This window comes from Argiope bruennichi, chromosome 2 (assembly GCF_947563725.1).
Source record: "Argiope bruennichi chromosome 2, qqArgBrue1.1, whole genome shotgun sequence".
Lineage (NCBI taxonomy): Eukaryota > Metazoa > Arthropoda > Arachnida > Araneae > Araneidae > Argiope > Argiope bruennichi.
In genome coordinates this window covers 136,324,932-136,342,771 of record NC_079152.1, presented here as the reverse complement: position 1 = coordinate 136,342,771, position 17,840 = coordinate 136,324,932, and the positions used below count along the sequence as shown (strand labels likewise).

The 17,840-nt window shown below is 25.1% G+C and overlaps 1 protein-coding gene across 2 annotated transcripts; it reads right to left on the bottom strand.

Annotated features, from left to right (window-relative positions):
• Positions 1 to 4,911: 4,911 nt before the first annotated feature.
• Positions 4,912 to 17,781, bottom strand: LOC129961991 (HSPB1-associated protein 1-like). 2 transcript variants are annotated; one of them, XM_056075644.1, is made up of 8 exons: positions 17,490 to 17,781; positions 16,312 to 16,504; positions 15,655 to 15,842; positions 15,436 to 15,572; positions 12,907 to 13,039; positions 9,672 to 9,794; positions 6,157 to 6,264; positions 4,912 to 5,455 (listed from the first exon to the last, which is right to left on the bottom strand). In XM_056075644.1, exons 1-8 carry the CDS (start codon positions 17,526 to 17,528, stop codon positions 5,099 to 5,101), a joined length of 1,278 nt encoding a protein of 425 aa, XP_055931619.1. In that variant the 5' UTR covers positions 17,529 to 17,781; the 3' UTR covers positions 4,912 to 5,098. The 2 variants fall into 2 exon arrangements, with proteins under 2 accessions (XP_055931619.1, XP_055931620.1); XM_056075645.1 differs by having other exon boundaries at positions 4,914 to 5,455; positions 17,450 to 17,781.
• Between the last annotated feature and the right edge of the window lie 59 nt (positions 17,782 to 17,840).

The window sequence follows — 17,840 nt, the reverse complement described above, 5'->3', positions numbered from 1 at the left end:
TTATTTTAGAAGCTATCGTGTACAAGAACCTTGCTAAAAAAAATTAGGTCACACATCACATTCTATCCACATCATCTTATACAGTGTTGCCATTTCATTTCCTTATTCCACATGTAAAAAGATTAATAACCGTTCTATCATTAAAATGGTGTAGCACATATAAATATTACAGATTAGATAATTCCCTAAGACAGAGGAGTGTGACTGACAAGTTGATTAAAGAGATTATTTTTTACAAAATTGACAAATAATTTTAATCCAAAGCATTATTAAAACATTTTCCTAATTGGTTCCTAACTATTTTATTACATTTGCTTAATTGTTATAAATACTAAGGATCTACCTGAATAATATTTTCTCGCAAAGCTGCACAGTCAGGAATCGTAATACATAAAAAACAAATTATATTCAGAAAGTTATTAAATAATAAAGAAAACTAAACTCATTAACTTGTGGATTAATTTAAAAATGTGGAAGTAAGTTTATGAATTTATTAAATAAGGGAACTCATATGCAACACCTTGGACAATACTGTGCTTACCATTGTGCCTACTAATATATTAACTGGATTATTATTAGGCATGCTGATAGAAAATCAATACATAGTAATTATAATCCTTCAACATATTGGCTATATTATTTAATATTTTGGGAATATTTTATAAATAGAATTGATGAAATAATGGAAAAATAAATAATTTCATCTTTTAGCTTTCAACAATGGAAAAAATATATATAGACAACAGAAAATATTTATAAAAATGTCATAATTAAAAATAAATAAATAAAATAAATTTGTGTAAAAATCTTTCTAGGGTACTAATATTTTAAAAATTATTACAATTTTGCATAATTTTTTTAATTTTAAAAAACACTTAAGTGGCACATTCCTCTCTAAAATATTTCATACCAAATTTGATTGCTCTAAACAAATGGTCCATTGCCACTTCTGTTGTGCTTTAGCAAACATACTTTTATTATAAGTAAAGATAAATACCACTGTAAATGGACATGTAAAATTTTTATTACCAACTATATAATTGTAATAGATAAAACAATAAATGCAATGCTATCACAATCAGATGTTGTCAGATAATACAAACTGGTTCACAATTTTTAATATAAATTGCTTAAAACAGCAATACTTACAAATATTCAAGAAAATTACATAAAATAAAAACATGCTCCCTCCCTCTAAATCATAATATATATATATATATATTTCATAAGTAGACCCGTAACATGTTTTGTTAAAAAATTATCACAGACAAGTATATATCATTTATTCTAAAAACTAGTACTTTTCCTTTACAAAACTACATATTCTGCCAAAAAAGTACATTATTTTATATAATACTAGATTAAAGATATATGATTAGTTCCAATGAAAATGAGATTTCAGTTTAATTAATTTTGCATTAGCTAATAATTCCTAAAAAGAATTAAGTATTTTAGGTCATCAGGTGAACTTGCAGTATATAATCACAGAATTAACACTGATTTATTAAGAACTGTACAAATTTTATTATCTAATGGTTTGAATGGAGTAGAAATTATGAATAAAAATGCCTGTGTTGGTGTTCGGATGAAAGCAAAATGTTATATGAAATACTAAATCTAAACAAGCATTCTAAGAACCTGACTGATTAGGCTCCATAACTTTGATTTACTGTCTTGTCAATGCTTCTCAGGTAAAACAACAAATTTTCAATAGTTTCCATTTGTTCTAGAGTCTTAGATTTAGAACAAATAATGAATGAATATTGTTAACAGCACTTTCTGGCTTGAATCTGCATTACTCAAACAATATGTGGAATATATTTTAAAGACTTGAACATTGTTAAATATATTTCCAGTTTAGAAAGCTAGAAAAACTGTCGAAGTTAAAGTGTGATATCATTTCAAATAACTTAGGATATCAATTTGACATCTCAACATTAAAAAAAAATTATTTTGCTGTTCTTATAAAAATTGGTGGAAATTACTATGTTACATTTTTTTTTGTTATTAATTATATATTTAGTATGATTCAAATGCAATTTTTAAGTAGACAATGGTTTTCACATTAGAGTTAATTATACATGAAATTGCAGCACACATATTAGCATATGCTATGGATGAAAATCAGGTAATAGAAAAATAAGGGCTCAAGCAATAATTTATCTTTAAGGTATTCATCAACAGAATTTAGAGAGAGATTTGCTGAAATCAAAATGTCTTTTTTTTTTTGTCTTCAATTAAACAAAATGTCTTTTGTTTAATTGAAATAATAAATATTTTAAAATTTGTACAGCATTTAAGTTATCTATTTTCAAAAACATTTTGTATATTTCTGTAATTAATATCTGAATAAATCCAAACTTTTGATGCCAGATGTAAAACTACAGGATTTTCTACTATACATCAAAAGATCCCAGAAAAAGCCCCATTAAGATGTATTCTTTTATACACTAAAAATATCCATCACTAGGTGGTGGGACCAGTCATCAGAAATAATATGTTTTTATAACATATTTTCTCATATTCATAATTCCGGTGGGTTGTCAGAGAAGAATGTGAAGTGGAAAAGCATCTATATGTGAAAATAACCTTCCTTTAGTCTGTGAAGTTTCTTTTCATTGAGACAATTCACACATTTAGTGATTTATAATTATATTAAAAAAAGATATACCTAAATTAGGTTTTAGATAAAATCTTTTTTGTATTGGTGAAACCTGATGCAAAGGTTAAAAGCATTTATTTATGCAATGGTAAGTGCCTCCTGAGATTCTGTTTTGTAGTAAATCCAAAAGAGCATATAGGGCACTTGAAAGGCCTTTCCCCAGAATGAACAAGTTGATGATTTTTGAAGCTAGTAGTCCTGTCTGTTGAATAATAACAAAATGAGCATTTATAACGACCGACTGGTTTGTCCTTGATCTCTTTCTGATATAAAAGAGCAGCAGAAAAGGAATTCAAATTCAGATGATAGTTACTCAACAGTTTTGGTTTACCTGCAAATAAATAAAATAAAAATTAAAAGCAAAGTATTAATTTAGATAAAAAACTGCATTTCATAAAAAAATATTTAAAAAAATTGACTACAACAGTCATCAAAAGTATAGAATAATTCAAGAGACTGTGAATAAAGAAATCAAATACTTTTCTTTTGGTTTTAAAAAACTTTAATGAAAAAAAAATCAGCATGTAATTTATAAAACCATTTGCAATTTTTTTTCTTTTGGAGAAACAATTATATTGGAAAAAAATAATAGTGACTTAATAATAAAATTTTTTCTAATACTAAAATTATTTGCAAGAATTTACATAATATTGTAACTTATATTCCTCTCTGATTAAAAAAGTAATAAATATGACCAAAGAAAAATTGTCATAATAAAATGATCAATGTTTAATTTAAAATACAGTCACAGTTTAAATACACATTAATTAAAAAAAATATTTGAAAAAAAATAATAAACACACAATATAATGATATAGGAAATCTATTAAGAAAATTTTAACTAGAAAAAAACATACATATTTTAATTTATAAATTAGTTTCTTTACAAAAAATATTTTGCTTAGTTAATAATGCTTTTCAAGCAGGTACTAGATAGAAAAAAATTACAACATAAAGCTAAACTTAAAATAAAATAAACTAAAAAATTAACTGAAAAAAAGAAAAAAAAGTATGAATAAAAATAAACTGACAGGCTTAACTTAGCAATAGAAATATAATAAAATGAAACACAGAATTAATTTATAATTTTAAGTAGTTCGGCTACATCAACAATACTATAAATTTATTTTAAATATATATAAGTGCCAAATTCAAGACAAGATGCATTTCTTGGTATTCATAATCATTCCCATAGAAATTCTATAGTACATCAGGAGCACCTTCTAATTACCTAAATAAGAGAAAAACAGATAAATGAAACAATAGATGATTTATCACCGAATGCATATAAATTCATGTAAAAAAAATGCATTTTTTATACAAATTTTAAGCTATTTTAACAGCTTAAATACTTTGATAAAGAAATCTCTTATTAGTTCCAGCTTTAAATTCCAAACATCTTTGTAAATAAAAACCTGACCATAGAGAACAACATGGTAAGTGGAAAAGAATTGTGCCAAATATAACAATGTGGCAATTGTAGAAATGTTTTGATAAGTATCATTAATTAATTAGTTTTCCTAAAATAATCAAATACATTAATTTTATAAAGGCATATAAAATAAAAGGAATTACAAAAGTCCTGACAGTTACCTTAATTCAAAAAAACAGTTAACTTAATTTTTAAAAAATTACTATGCACTGAGGAAAACATTTAGAAACAAATGAAGTACATATCAACTTAAATGATTACAAACAATAATAAAAAGCAACAAGCAGATATTTGTCATAAAATTCTTTAATGGGAATATCAAAACTGAAAATTACTTTATGCAAGTAAAAACTTCTTATTCATAACAGAATCAAAAGTTAGATGAGCAGCTGAAATAAGTAATTTTTACAAAATAAAGCAGATAGCTTAAACTTCTATTGTTATTTCTGTCTAAAAAGTATGTACATATTCCTATCTCTACTTGCTGATATTCGTAATAATAATTTTTACATCAAAAGTATCAAATATTCAACAATTTTTTTTTAATTAAATACTTTTGAATATTTTTCTATTGTATAATTTATATGGTATAATTTTCTTTTGTATAATTTAGATTTATTATTAAAACTTATTTTTAAATTAAAATCATAAGTTTAATTTACAAGTATATATAATAAAATGCATACTCAGCATTAATTATGTAAAATTAGTAATGGCTATCTTTACTTTCTGTAGATATAAAATACAAAAAGGAAATAAGCATTTCTTTATTGGAATATATAAATTGATTGTAACAATGCAGATAAGATGTAAAAAAGAGTAACAATTGCATGCTTTACATCAACAATCATAGAATAAATGACATATATATATTCTTGCTCTCTATATATATTGAATATAAAATACTTCAAAATTAAAAAAAATTTTACTTAAAAAGTTCCTTAACCAAATAAAAAAAAAATATCTGAATATATGAAGTTAATAAAAATAAAGACATTTTGCTTCTACTTGTCTTTAAGTAAATGACAAATTAAAGATACAACTTCAGGGTGAACAAAAGAATTTATAATTTTTTTTAGAGTTATTTCTTGTGGTAGCACAGATTCCAGTGAAAGCTGTTGGTTTGTTTTTATTAAGTATTCCTGAAATGATGATGGCTCGACTTTCTCAATGTATTTATAATCACAAATGTCATGAATAGAGCTGTCTTTACAAATACTATTATGAACATCAAATTTTCCAGCAGTCTTGCACACTTTTGAAAACTGAGGATTTTTATCTTGATCCTTATCTGTGATTCCACCAATTTCTTGCAAAGATGTTGTTATGTACTTTATAGCTTCATTTGGAGATACTAGTTCCTATCAAATAAATGTAAAGAAAATAAGTAAATAAACTTTTAGGACAGTAGATTTTATGTAAATAATATAAATAGCAAACTGAATCTCAGATACATAAAAGGCTACAAAAATCATGTTTTTTTTTTTTTTTTTTTTTTTTTTTTAAGAAGGGGATTTTTATATGCCATAGAAAAGAAACATCATAAATCTACAAAAAGATATTAATATCATGAATAGATAAAAATTTCAGAGAAAGAAAAAACAAGAATAAAAAAAGCTTTAAGATAATGAGCATGATTTTATTCCTTATCATAAATTTACTATACTTCAGTATAATATTATATTATATATAATTTTACCAATTTATTTACATCCGTTCACATTGTGATAAAAGAGCACAGTCACAGAAAATTTTCCCTTCAGTGATTTTATTATCAGATTTTGATAGGAATTTCTTTGACAAGTGTAGATTTAGGAAAGGGAATCTTCGGTATCTTTAAAAGAATATCGTAAACATTAGGGATTTTTATCATTTAATCGCTTGGAGCATGAGAAAATGAATAGTCACCAGTTTTCTAAAGCATGTGTTAAAAATAATTAAATAAAAAGTGGGAATTGGATCAGGAAATAAGAGAACATTTTAGAATGAAAATAAAATCTAAATTAAGATAAAAATTAGGAAGTGAATTAAGATTTAAAGTATATATTATATATGGACTTACTTCTTTTGGATTTAGCCAATTCTCTTTATCTGGTTCATAAAAAGTAATTAACGCAGACATCAAAGCCCTTGCAACTCCTTCTTCAAGGCGGCAATGAGGATCAGAATCCTTTAAATATGTAAAAAATTTATTTGTAATAATTTTACATCTAAACCAAAATATTGCTTATGACAATCAATGGTTAAAATTAATAATTTTTCTAAAAGAACCATCAATGGATAATAATGTAAGTACTTTATAAAATATGCATAGGACATAGAAGTGGAAGAGATTAATTACGAAACACATAAATCAATAGTGAAATAATGGCATTAATTTTATGATTATTAGATAAACATATACAATGAAACAGCTTTGAACATATGTTTTAGTTTTCACTTAGTCTGATATGTTCGCATTCTGGATGATATATTAAAAAGTGGATTATCTGAAAAAAAAAAAAATCCTAAAACAACAGGATGTTTGTAGAATTAAACTGGATGACATGCTGCACATAAAATTACTATTGTGAACTGAATATAGTTTAAATACAAATATTCCCAGCTATTTGGCAAATCATAAAGGGTAATCTAGAAAATTTCTTCTTTCTAAATTATTTTAGGAATGTCCAAAATACAAACATTTCACTAAATTACAGTAAGTTTTTATATTCACTGAAGATTAACTTGCAATTCATAATATAATTCACTGACTATCAACTTTTATTTGGTTTTAAGAGAAGTTTGCAATTCATAAAAGACAGTTGTCTTTTATTTCTCCAATTTATATATAGTATAATTTTCAAACTGTGATACAAGGATTAAAAAAATAGAAATTAAATCTTTAAGTGAATTAAAATATACGAGATGTAATAGAAATGAAACATTTGAGCATGGTTTATAGTCTGAACTCAGAAGTTTTTTTATTAATAAAAGATTCTTAAAATTTAATCATAAAATGATTTCTTAACAGATTATACATATATTCTAAAGATAAAATGCTTTTTAACAGCATAGATTCTTATTGAAAAACCAAGATTTTTAAATCACACTAAAACCTTATTTTTGTCGATTTGTTAATTGAAAAATATCATCAGTCTCCCGTGCAATTTCAATAAGTTAAAAATGTGATAAAAGTATATCCATGAATATAGCTAAATACACAGATTTTTTTTAACAGTTAATCTATCTTTCATTAGAAAAAGAACTATTTAGAATCTACAAATTATTATAGATAAAAAAAAATCTCTTGATGAATATTATATTTTTTGGATTGTTGAATTTATTTTTAACCAATCCTTAATTTCACGCAAAAAGTTACCGATTCTTAAAATTGTGGTACAACTGATGTTGAAATAATCGGAATCTCCAATAGCATAATGAAGAATGATTTAAAAATTTCAATATCAAAAGCAAATCTTTTTTAAAAAATTCAAGTTACTGTTTTTAAATAAGGCTTAAACTCATCAGTGTTACAATAAGTGAAAACATCCTACAGCAGAAAAGTATTAATAGGAGAAATAAATTCCAACCTTAAGTTATGCTCTTAATCAGTATATTCAAAGACAGACTGATGTGCATTTTAGAAATAAATTACTCATTATGGTTGAAATGAAAAATGGATTTCTTTTTCCAAGAAACACAAATAAGGGTCAATTTGTTCTAAAAACCCTCTGGGAATCCTCATTAATCTCATATTATATATAAATATATATATTAAACTTCAAATACTTTAGAACCCTTTGAACAACAGAAAATACCATATTTCCTCTTAAATCCTTTACATATTGAAAGTTCATAAAAATAAAAAGTATCTTATTAATTTAAGAATCTTATAATTTATCTTTATTAATTTAAGAATTTTCTGTTTCCCTAGAATTATTCAGCACCAAATCTTATCTACAGATACAAAATTAAAATTGGGAAAATTAATGGATAGTAAAATGTCAATTAAAGGTTTAATATATGTTTTCAACTCATGAAGAGTGCTAAGACTAAGCAATAATAGTTACAACAATATTAAAAGTATTTTTTAAAAAAAGGTGGTTAAATTCTGAAAATCAGATTACAAAATATAAACTTTTTCTTCTTTTGTTGATGCATGTGTGCAAAAGCTCCTTAATCAGGATGATAATCCTTTCTCATTTTTTCCCCAATATTTCTAAATAATAATAATAATAATAATAATTTTTTTAGGGAGGGGATGAATCTAAAATCATAAAAGTTATCCATTTATTTATTGCTAGGTATGTTTAATAGAATGTAAAAAATAGTTCTACTCTTTCTAACTAAAATCAATACTGAATAAACAAAATCTAACACTCAGAAAATAAAATCAAACTGTAATTTTCACATATATGCATATATTTCAAATTCCACTGAATTCATACTTTTTAGTCCTATCAAATAATAAGAGTGAAATGTTAATTAATTATGCATTTCCTATTAATAGAGTAACAGCCAGTAATTATTTAGGAAGAAATAAAACTGGATGCCAAAGATGGCTATGCCATAAATAATAATAGAAAATTAATTAACAACATGTTAAATAATTAATTAACAACAATGTCCCACTTCTAATCACTTCATAGATTTTAATAATTAAAAGACAAGACAAGGATGGATATCTATTTTACACATTTCAAAATTGTCCCTTGCCTAGTTATCATTACGAACAATAAAATGAAATATTTGTATATGTTTACCAAGAACTACCAATTTTAGCATAAATAAACAATAGAGGATGACAATGCACAGCTCGCAGCAATCTTTTCAGTTAATGAGATTCTGCTGTTTCTTTGTGATAACCCAGGAACATATTACGTGGAAACTATTTTTATATCATTCTTAACTGTAAAAAATTACCTTTCTAATATTTTTTTTTCCAATTTCTTTGAATTTTAAAAATTAATTTTATACAGTATTTGCAACAATGCTGTTCTTTGTTGCAAGGAAATTCACTTTCTCTGAATATTAGTTAACTAATTTTTTTTTCATTGTTAAACTTACTATTAAAAAAACATTTTCTTTGGATATAACTACAGAATTTCATTTTTATCTTTTAATAAACAGATGCAGTGATATACCTTTAAAACTACTAAATTTCTTTTGCTAAAACATCTCTGCCTGAAGAGTTTAAATTTACATATTTCAGTATTTCTAACTTTCTAAGGTATTCAGTTGGTAAATCATTTTTTTTTAGATCTTTCTTTCATCATGGGTTTATTAAATTTTCAGATTTTTATCCTATTTCAAAAGCTTTATTAGTTTTTTCCCCCATCAAATTACTAAAATATTTTCACACTCCATCATAAACATTTAATTTTAGTGAAATCGAAACATAACCAATATTGATCACAAGCAAACTTGTCACAGAAGGTAGCTAGTTTCTACTTGATATAATAAGCATATATTAACAAGACTTGTCTAACATCTATTTCAACATTCACATTTCGACCTCATATATTTTTTGAATTTCAGTTATGCTTCCCATACATCTTTTAATATTTAGATAAATATAAAATTTCACCAGCTTACCAGCTCAATCCATGTATTGATGCTAATTGTGATATTATCTAAACATGAAACAAAATGCCACCATTTCTTAGGAACAAACAATACATCTCCTGGTTCCAAAGTAATTATATGTGGATGAGCATTCTATGAATAAGAAATGGTAAAAATGACATTTTTTTAATAATTAGTGTTTATAGCATAAAAATTATTTTTTGAAAACTTGAGACATTTAAAATAGAAATTAAAGGTAAAATATTGGGAGGGGAGGGGGAGAAGAAGAATGTTGATGAAAAAAGCAGAGATTAGGTTGGGAAATAAATGGTTCCATCTGAAATAAAGAGACACATGCAAATGGCTGCTAAATGATTATTTCAATGCTAGTATACTTTCAATGTTTCTAATTTTTGAACTATAATGCAATATTAAACAGAAAATTTATCATTTCCTTTCTGTATGTTTTAATATATTATATAAATATATATATATATATTAAAGAAAACACTTATGTATGTCATGAAAGTTCTATATTCCTAGATGAATACTTTAATTTTGATTCAAACAGTATAATAATTTGAACAGAACATACGATTTAAAATACAGAAGATACAGAGTCACTTTAAACACTAATATTCAGATTTTCAAATAATTTGCAAGATGCTGTAATTTCTTAATTAACAGATAAAGTTTCAACTTCAGTCATAATATTTTAAATAGCTGAAGCTTAAACCAGTCTACAAATAAAAAAACACAGGTCTTTAACCCTAATTTAAAATTAATAATCAACTTCAGGCATAGGTAATAATTTAATCTCCTAAGAATTCATCAATAAATAATAAATATAAATAACAAATTTAAAAAAATGTTTAATCAGACCTTTTCATGATGGAAAGGAAACAATTACAAGTCTTTCATTATTTCTATAAATCACAAAAATTCAAAATGTCTATTTTGCAATATTCAAAAGAAAACTGAACTTAAAAATTGAATAGTAATTGAACTCGGTAAATATTATAAGTTTGCTTTTAGATATTCATGCAAAAAAAAAAAAAAAAAAAAAAAAAAAGAAAAAAAAAAGAGAGAATAGCAATTAAAATTCTGGGGTAAAAAACAATAAAAAAAACAATGCAATATAAATTAAAGCGAGAAAAGAGAAGAAAACAGCTAACAATGTGGTCAGCCTCATATCTTTCCTTTAAATTCATTCATTGCAATATTAAAAAAAGAATTAAAAAATGAATTATAAAATACAGTATTTAAAAAATTATTAAATTGTCTTTTTTTAACCCTTTGTGGTGGTGGTACATGGTGTGGTGTGGTACATGGAACATATAACTTCACTCGCTTCTAAAATTGTTAAATTCAAATATAAATGGAATAAAATAGGTTTAAATTAAACTTTTAACCTGCTTTTTAAATAATAGATGACAATTTAAATCAAGCTAATCCATAATTTTCAACTATAACACATTTTGTAAAAGTCTGTTTTTTTCAAGAAGTTTTGACATTTTTTTTCCAATAAAAAATAATTTCAATGTTATTATGTTGGCTGTATCTTAAACTACTTATTTTATATACAGTACACTCCCGATTATCCGCGGAATTGGGTGGCGCGGTCGTCGCGGATAATCCGAAAAAAGCTAAAAACGGGTATAGCAAAAGAGAAAACAGTCATTCCAACTTTGAAAAATCGTTTTATGTACAATAATACGTAAAATAAACAGCAGGAAATGTTTAACTAACGCTTAGTTTAGTATATCACTCAAAACTAATCTAAAATGCATTTTGTTAATGAAGACAGAAAAGTGCTTTGTACTTACGAGAGGTGTCAAGGATACACAGAAAAATTAATAAATATGTACTGTTTTAATACTGTAATGTATTATGTAATTACAAAAGCATAACTGTAAAACTACACCTTTTTGAAGAAATCAGTCATTTGAGTTTGCTTCTTGCTTTGGAAGCATTTTCTCTTTGCTTAGAAGCAAAAAAAAAAAAAAACTTACTGCGGCAGGCGCGGATAACCCGCCCGCGGATAATCGGGAGTCTTGTATTTTAAAATTTTTATAGAGAAAGCATACATATAATTGTTGGATAAAATTAGGTGTTCCATCATCTGTACACACTGCACCAATAATGTTATTTGGCAGGAGACTATGCCAGAAACAGAGCACCTGTGTCTTTGTTTCTTGTTCTTCCAACTTTTTCATGGAAAATTAACTCAATTCAAAGAATATTGTTTTGGTGGGACAGAATTCTTGGAAATGGCCGACCTTTACTTCGGGTTTGAAGTTTTGTGGTAATGCCATTTTTAATATAATAAATTGTAAATTAATTATATTGATAATGGCATGGATAAATCAACTAAATCTCCCTGAAACACTAAAAATTTTCCAAGAATTGCCCCTGCAGTAGCAAATCTGAGCATGTTTTCTTGTGATGAACCTTGGATCATGCTAAATCTACTACACAAGCATAAAATAGTCTTTTTTTTATTCATTTTTATGCTCCATTGCAAAGCTCACTTAGTTGCACTTTTCAGAGCTCTAGCGGTACAGTGTTTCAGCAGATGGAACACTCCCAAAATCAAAATAAGTATAATCTTCACGAAATTTAACCTGTTTACTCCTACAGGCCTAAATAGGTTATTTACATTTTTTTGTTTGCTTGTTTGAGCTAACAATTTAAAGGGTAGTGGACTGCAAAGGCCAGGATAACACAGGAAAATTTTTCCAAGTTTAGTTTTGATTTGTTCTATCTTATGCATCAAAATCTCATAAACATACCAAGGGAAAAAATGAAATAATCAAAACATATTATATACAGCAAATTTATATTTATTATTTATAAAAAACTTTATGCTGCATGCTGCAATCCAAAATAATTTCTTTCTTTTAGTAAATACATTAAAGAAATAAAATCTGAAATTATGCAGTTGAAAAAGCCTTTATTAAATCTGCTTGAATTAGAATTTTATGCTATGAAATCAATATCAGGAAAACTATATTTTTTAGATGAAAAAACATGAATTAGAATTAAATACTTAATACTTAAATATAAAAAGGTTTTTTTCTTCTATTTGTAAAACAGAAAACATCTCAGGTAAAATGTTAAAAAATTTTACACTTCACAATTCAAATCATTATGACTCAGCTATGCAAACATATCTAAATCAACAAAGAATAGAATGAACAAAGAATGGGGAAAAAAAAAATCACATTTAACTTGTGGGATTAAGATCACATTTTTGCAGTACTACCTTGAACAAAGGATGGCAAGTAAAATCCACGTTTAAAATATTTACACTGCTAAATACACTGGATTCTTCATAAGGTATTCTTGTAGGATACAAAAAAGAAGTATCAGTAGCAGGAAAAAGTATCCACTGCTTTCTGCAACAAAAAATTAGAAAAATGATTTGAAAAAAAGCAAAGCAATATTTGACAACAAAAAAAACGATGAAAGAGCGTTTTTAAATTCCGAATCATATATTACTAGAAGGATTATAGACATGGTTGGCTTAGTTTAATTCAAAAATTCAAATAAAATAATTGAACATTATTGGTTACTAAAAGCAGAAAAGAAATTTAACAAGCATCATTATGAAATGCATTCTTCATGAAATTCAAAATTACATTTAAAATAAATTAAATAAAATATATACATTTTACCACTCATTAATAAAAAAAAATGTATATATTTAATAATAAGATAATATGTAAAATTGCCTGGACATTTTATGATTAATGCTCTGAAAAAGTGAATTTTTAAAACTAAGTAACGATTTGGATTATTTTAAGATATGTTTCAAACATTATTTTTGTAGCTTTAATTCTGAAACTAGAAGCAAATATTCCATTTACTAATTGAAATTTAAAAAAAATGTTAATTGGGATCCAAATATTCTCCTTTTTATATTAGTTAATAATATTAAAAAAATACTTAAACATAAATCAATAAATTAACATGTTAATATATTATTCACATCAAAAAAAAAAAAAAAAGACATCTGAATGCTTCAAATGCGGAGTAAAACTAATACATTACGCCATTACAAATGCATAGTAAAACAATACAATACATTACACCAGCTTTCTAGATATTTCAGACAGAGAAGAGAGAGAGGGAAAAAATAAATAAAAAGGGAATTTCTTATTTATATTTCGTTTCATCATTTCAGAAAATATTTACTATGTAATTGCTAAATGTAATTAGAATATAACATCAGCCAATAACTTAATCAACATTTAAACAGAAATATCAGATTTGATATCTATATTCAGCTGCGACAGAATGAATGTTTCTTCAACACAATTCACTTCCATGCAGCCTTTCCAAAGGAATAAGTAACAAAAGAATTTATCAAATTAAAAATGTTATTCCTCAAAGAGCTCCTAAAAAGAGGTTTCTTCCATTATGTCATTCATTAATTTAAAAATTGAATTTCTGTGGATACCTACGGAATAAAATAGATGTAAGATAATACTTTGTTATGCGACATGCATATGAAGCATTATTTACAATCCAAAAAATGATTCATTATCAGAAAGAGTAGTATTGAATAGATATCACTTAACCAAGTAATAACTATCCACCTGGATTATTCATTTATAAATTATTTGTCCCAGTGAAGCTGTATTTAAAGTCAATGTCCTATCTGTTATAACAATGAAAATTATCAAACATGTTTACTTATAATAAAAGCTATTTTTGCAATTAATATGATTATTGACCCAGAAGTGAAATTATATATGTTTAATTAAATATTCTCCCAAATTCTCTTTACCTATATAGGAAGTGATCCAGAACATATGGAACAAACTAAGAAGCTGAGAGAGCATCAAAATAATCATTTTCTTCTTCGCATATGAATAAATGAGTGAAAATGAATGAATAAGTAAAGATAGTTATTAATTTATTATTAAAAGGTAATTGAATTAAACTTATGTTATTTAAATGGGCATTATTTGAAGTGAAACTAATAGATCAAATGTTAAAGAACTTTCAAAACCAAATTTGGATTGTTTATCAAAGTATCTATAGTAGTTATTTTTGGTTAAGTAAACAAATAGTAAAATTAAATTGCTATTTCTCAATAAAAATTACTAAATTTAATTAATTAAAAATATTTTTGGAAGAATATTTTTCTGATAAATTTCTAAATGTCAATATTTTTTAAAATAATGTTTTTATTTTAATCAATTGTAAAAAATGATACATACGATGAGCCCTGAAGGCCTGATCAAACTACTCTTTTCTTATCTATATGGCAGAAAATTAATAGAGTAAAACAGTAAAATTTGACATTAAGCACTTAAAATATGTCATTAAATACTTAAATCTACTGATAATAAGATGACACCTCAATGGCTGTCTAAACACCCATGCTCATTGATTACATTCAAATGAAGAAAAATTATGTCCTCTCAATTTAAGCAAGGTATGTCTGATGTAAGGTAACGGCTTATTTCTGATTAGACATAAAACATAAACTTTTAGTTAATGCATAAAACTTTTAGTTAAATTACATTTTAAACGATAGGTACTTTTATGGTGTTATTGTAGATACTAATGCTGCTATAAACTTACTACTTTCCAAAAAAAAAAAAAAAAAAAAAAACAATTTTCCAAATTTTTGCACAATTTGGGCCACCACTATAACTAGATAGTTTTCTTAACAATAAATACTGATAAAATAGATAACATTTATAACTATCAACATTTGATTAATCAAAATCCAAAATAATATTTTTAAAAACTCTTTAAAATATTTTCAATTTATATTTACCTGCCTGTAATTTGTGCAACAAGATTACATCCATAAGAATCAAAATGACAAGGGGTGTTAGCACCTTCACTTCCCAGCCAAAATGTACTTTCTTTGCCAGTAACCTCAGGAAAACCAAATGCATCCCATTTCATAGTCTAACTTAAGATTTATAAAAGTAAATATTAATAAAATACATACTTGTTATTAATCAGAATAATCAATAGACAAAAAATGTACCTGGATATCTGAATCATTAGGAAATATAACATTCATGTAATTGTAACTAGAATAAGCCCAATATTCATTTTTCTTATACTTTTTAAATGGATTAGTAGAATCCAAAGCAACATTTTCCTCATTTTGCCAAGAAATGAAATCTGAAATAGTAGCTTCTTCAAATGTATGTTGTGCTTCCCATGATACACCTTAAAAAAGATAAATAACTTCAGAATGATTTTTATATTCTTAAAAACTATAAAGTATGAATAATGTAATACTTATTGAAAAAATGTAGATGACATTTTAAAAAAGTAATAGAATCAGTCAGCTGGATATTTATATTCTCCAAGTTTAATCTGTATCATATATTTAAAATCGGAACAGGAACAAAAAATAGTGCATATCCAAAATAAGAAAATCTGATCACTTAAAAAAAATATTTTTCTTTGGAAAAAAATATATATTAATATAATTTTTCTCAAAAAAACTATTAGGATATATTTCAAAATATACTAACAGAATAAAAGAAAATGCTAAACTAGTAAAAAAAATTTGTAAAATAATTCATATTAATAATATAAAATAACATAGTTGATATAATATTAAAAATTCAAATTTTTGTAGCAAAAAAAAAAAAAAAAGCTAACATAAAAATTATATATTTTTTTTTATTACCTTTATAAGATTTCGGAACAATACGAAAATCTAGCACTGTATTCCCATACTTTCCAGTTAAATTGGAATTTAACAATGGAGTAGACCAAGATTTAATTTGATTCTTGAAAACAACTGGAATATCTAAATGGTTCTTAATAGCTTCTCTTAACTCAGAAGGAACAGGAAAATCTCTTTCACTATGACCAAGCATCTGTTGGCAAAAGAAAATGCTTCCACATTAATTATAATTATATAAACTACAAAATGTGTTATTTTTCTGAACTGCAACTATGAGTTAATAATTTCATAAAAATAAGAAAACATTATCCAAAATTGCTGCAATTTTGTTAAAGCAAACAGATGGATTAAAATCTACAAGTCTAGAAAATTAAATTTTTTCTAAAAGAAATAAACTATCACTTAAAAAAAAAAAATGTAGAAAAACATTTTCTTTTTCTTTCAATATATTTTTTTCAAAATTATTCTGATCAGGAGTTTTATTCAGCTAAATCCAATTTCTAATGATCTGATATATATATGCATATATCATTTCTGTTATTGAAATGTTAGAAATATGGTTATAAATGGAACAATACCATAGGCATTTTTACTGTTTATGCTCTAATGTTTTGATGATTCTTTTAAATGTAATTATTTATTTCAATTTAAAGATGATTCAGACAATAGTAATCTTAATAATTCATAGTTGAATTTCCATTAAATATACTATTTTATAATACGTCATTAAGTAATAAGTATTTTGAACATTTTATCCTTGCAAAATAATTGTATAACATGATAAGATATCATTTTCTTATACAAAGAAATATCTTTTTATTACATAAATAGGTAAAAAGAATTTTACTAAATACTGCTCAATATGAAAAAAAGAGCAGTGTTCAATCAATAGAGTAAAAGACTTCACTTCCTCTTTTTTGTTATTGACTGGTTAAAAGAGAAAAGGAAAATTCAAATCCCAACTTGTTTTAATCATACAAAAGACTTGTTGAGTGTATGACAATGAAGGATCTGAAATAGATATCATTACAACAATATGTTAACAGTTTAGAAACATTATATTTCCTAAAATATAATTTTATAAATAGATACAGAGAATAATTTAGATAATAGAAGTATTAAAGTCATTAAAATTTACCTTCCTTAATATATTATCTATGAAGAAAATTAATAATTACTGCTTTTCTTATAATTAATTCTTTTCCAGTGCTCCGCATTTGACTTAATTGTTTATGTGTTCTCGCAAAAACGAGAAATGTAAAAATACCAAAATTTGGGTAACAGGACGGTAGCGCTTATCAAGATTATACTTTGTCACTGCCTCAGAATTTTGCTCGCTATTCACTTGTGTGAATATAATTAATTGGCAATGCTCTTATAACCAAAACAATTTATTATATTCTAATCCTACACAGTAACTTGTTCTTTGAAAACTAAGACACCAAGACCAAACTCAATATTTATAAACAATCACTGCCACAATCACCAGTGATGCCAAATCTAATTCACCAAAAATTGAGGGGAAAAAA

Excerpts from the sequence above, each read along its gene's own strand:
- LOC129961991 (XM_056075644.1), bottom strand. The coding sequence starts at position 17,528 with ATGCGGAGCACTGGAAAAGAATTAATTATAAGAAAAGCA. Across the intron at positions 9,795-12,906 it reads CTTGCCATCCTTTGTTCAAG|AATGCTCATCCACATATAAT; the intron begins GTAGTACTGCAA and ends TCTTATTCATAG. Across the intron at positions 6,265-9,671 it reads TCAATACATGGATTGAGCTG|GATTCTGATCCTCATTGCCG; the intron begins GTAAGCTGGTGA and ends ACATATTTAAAG.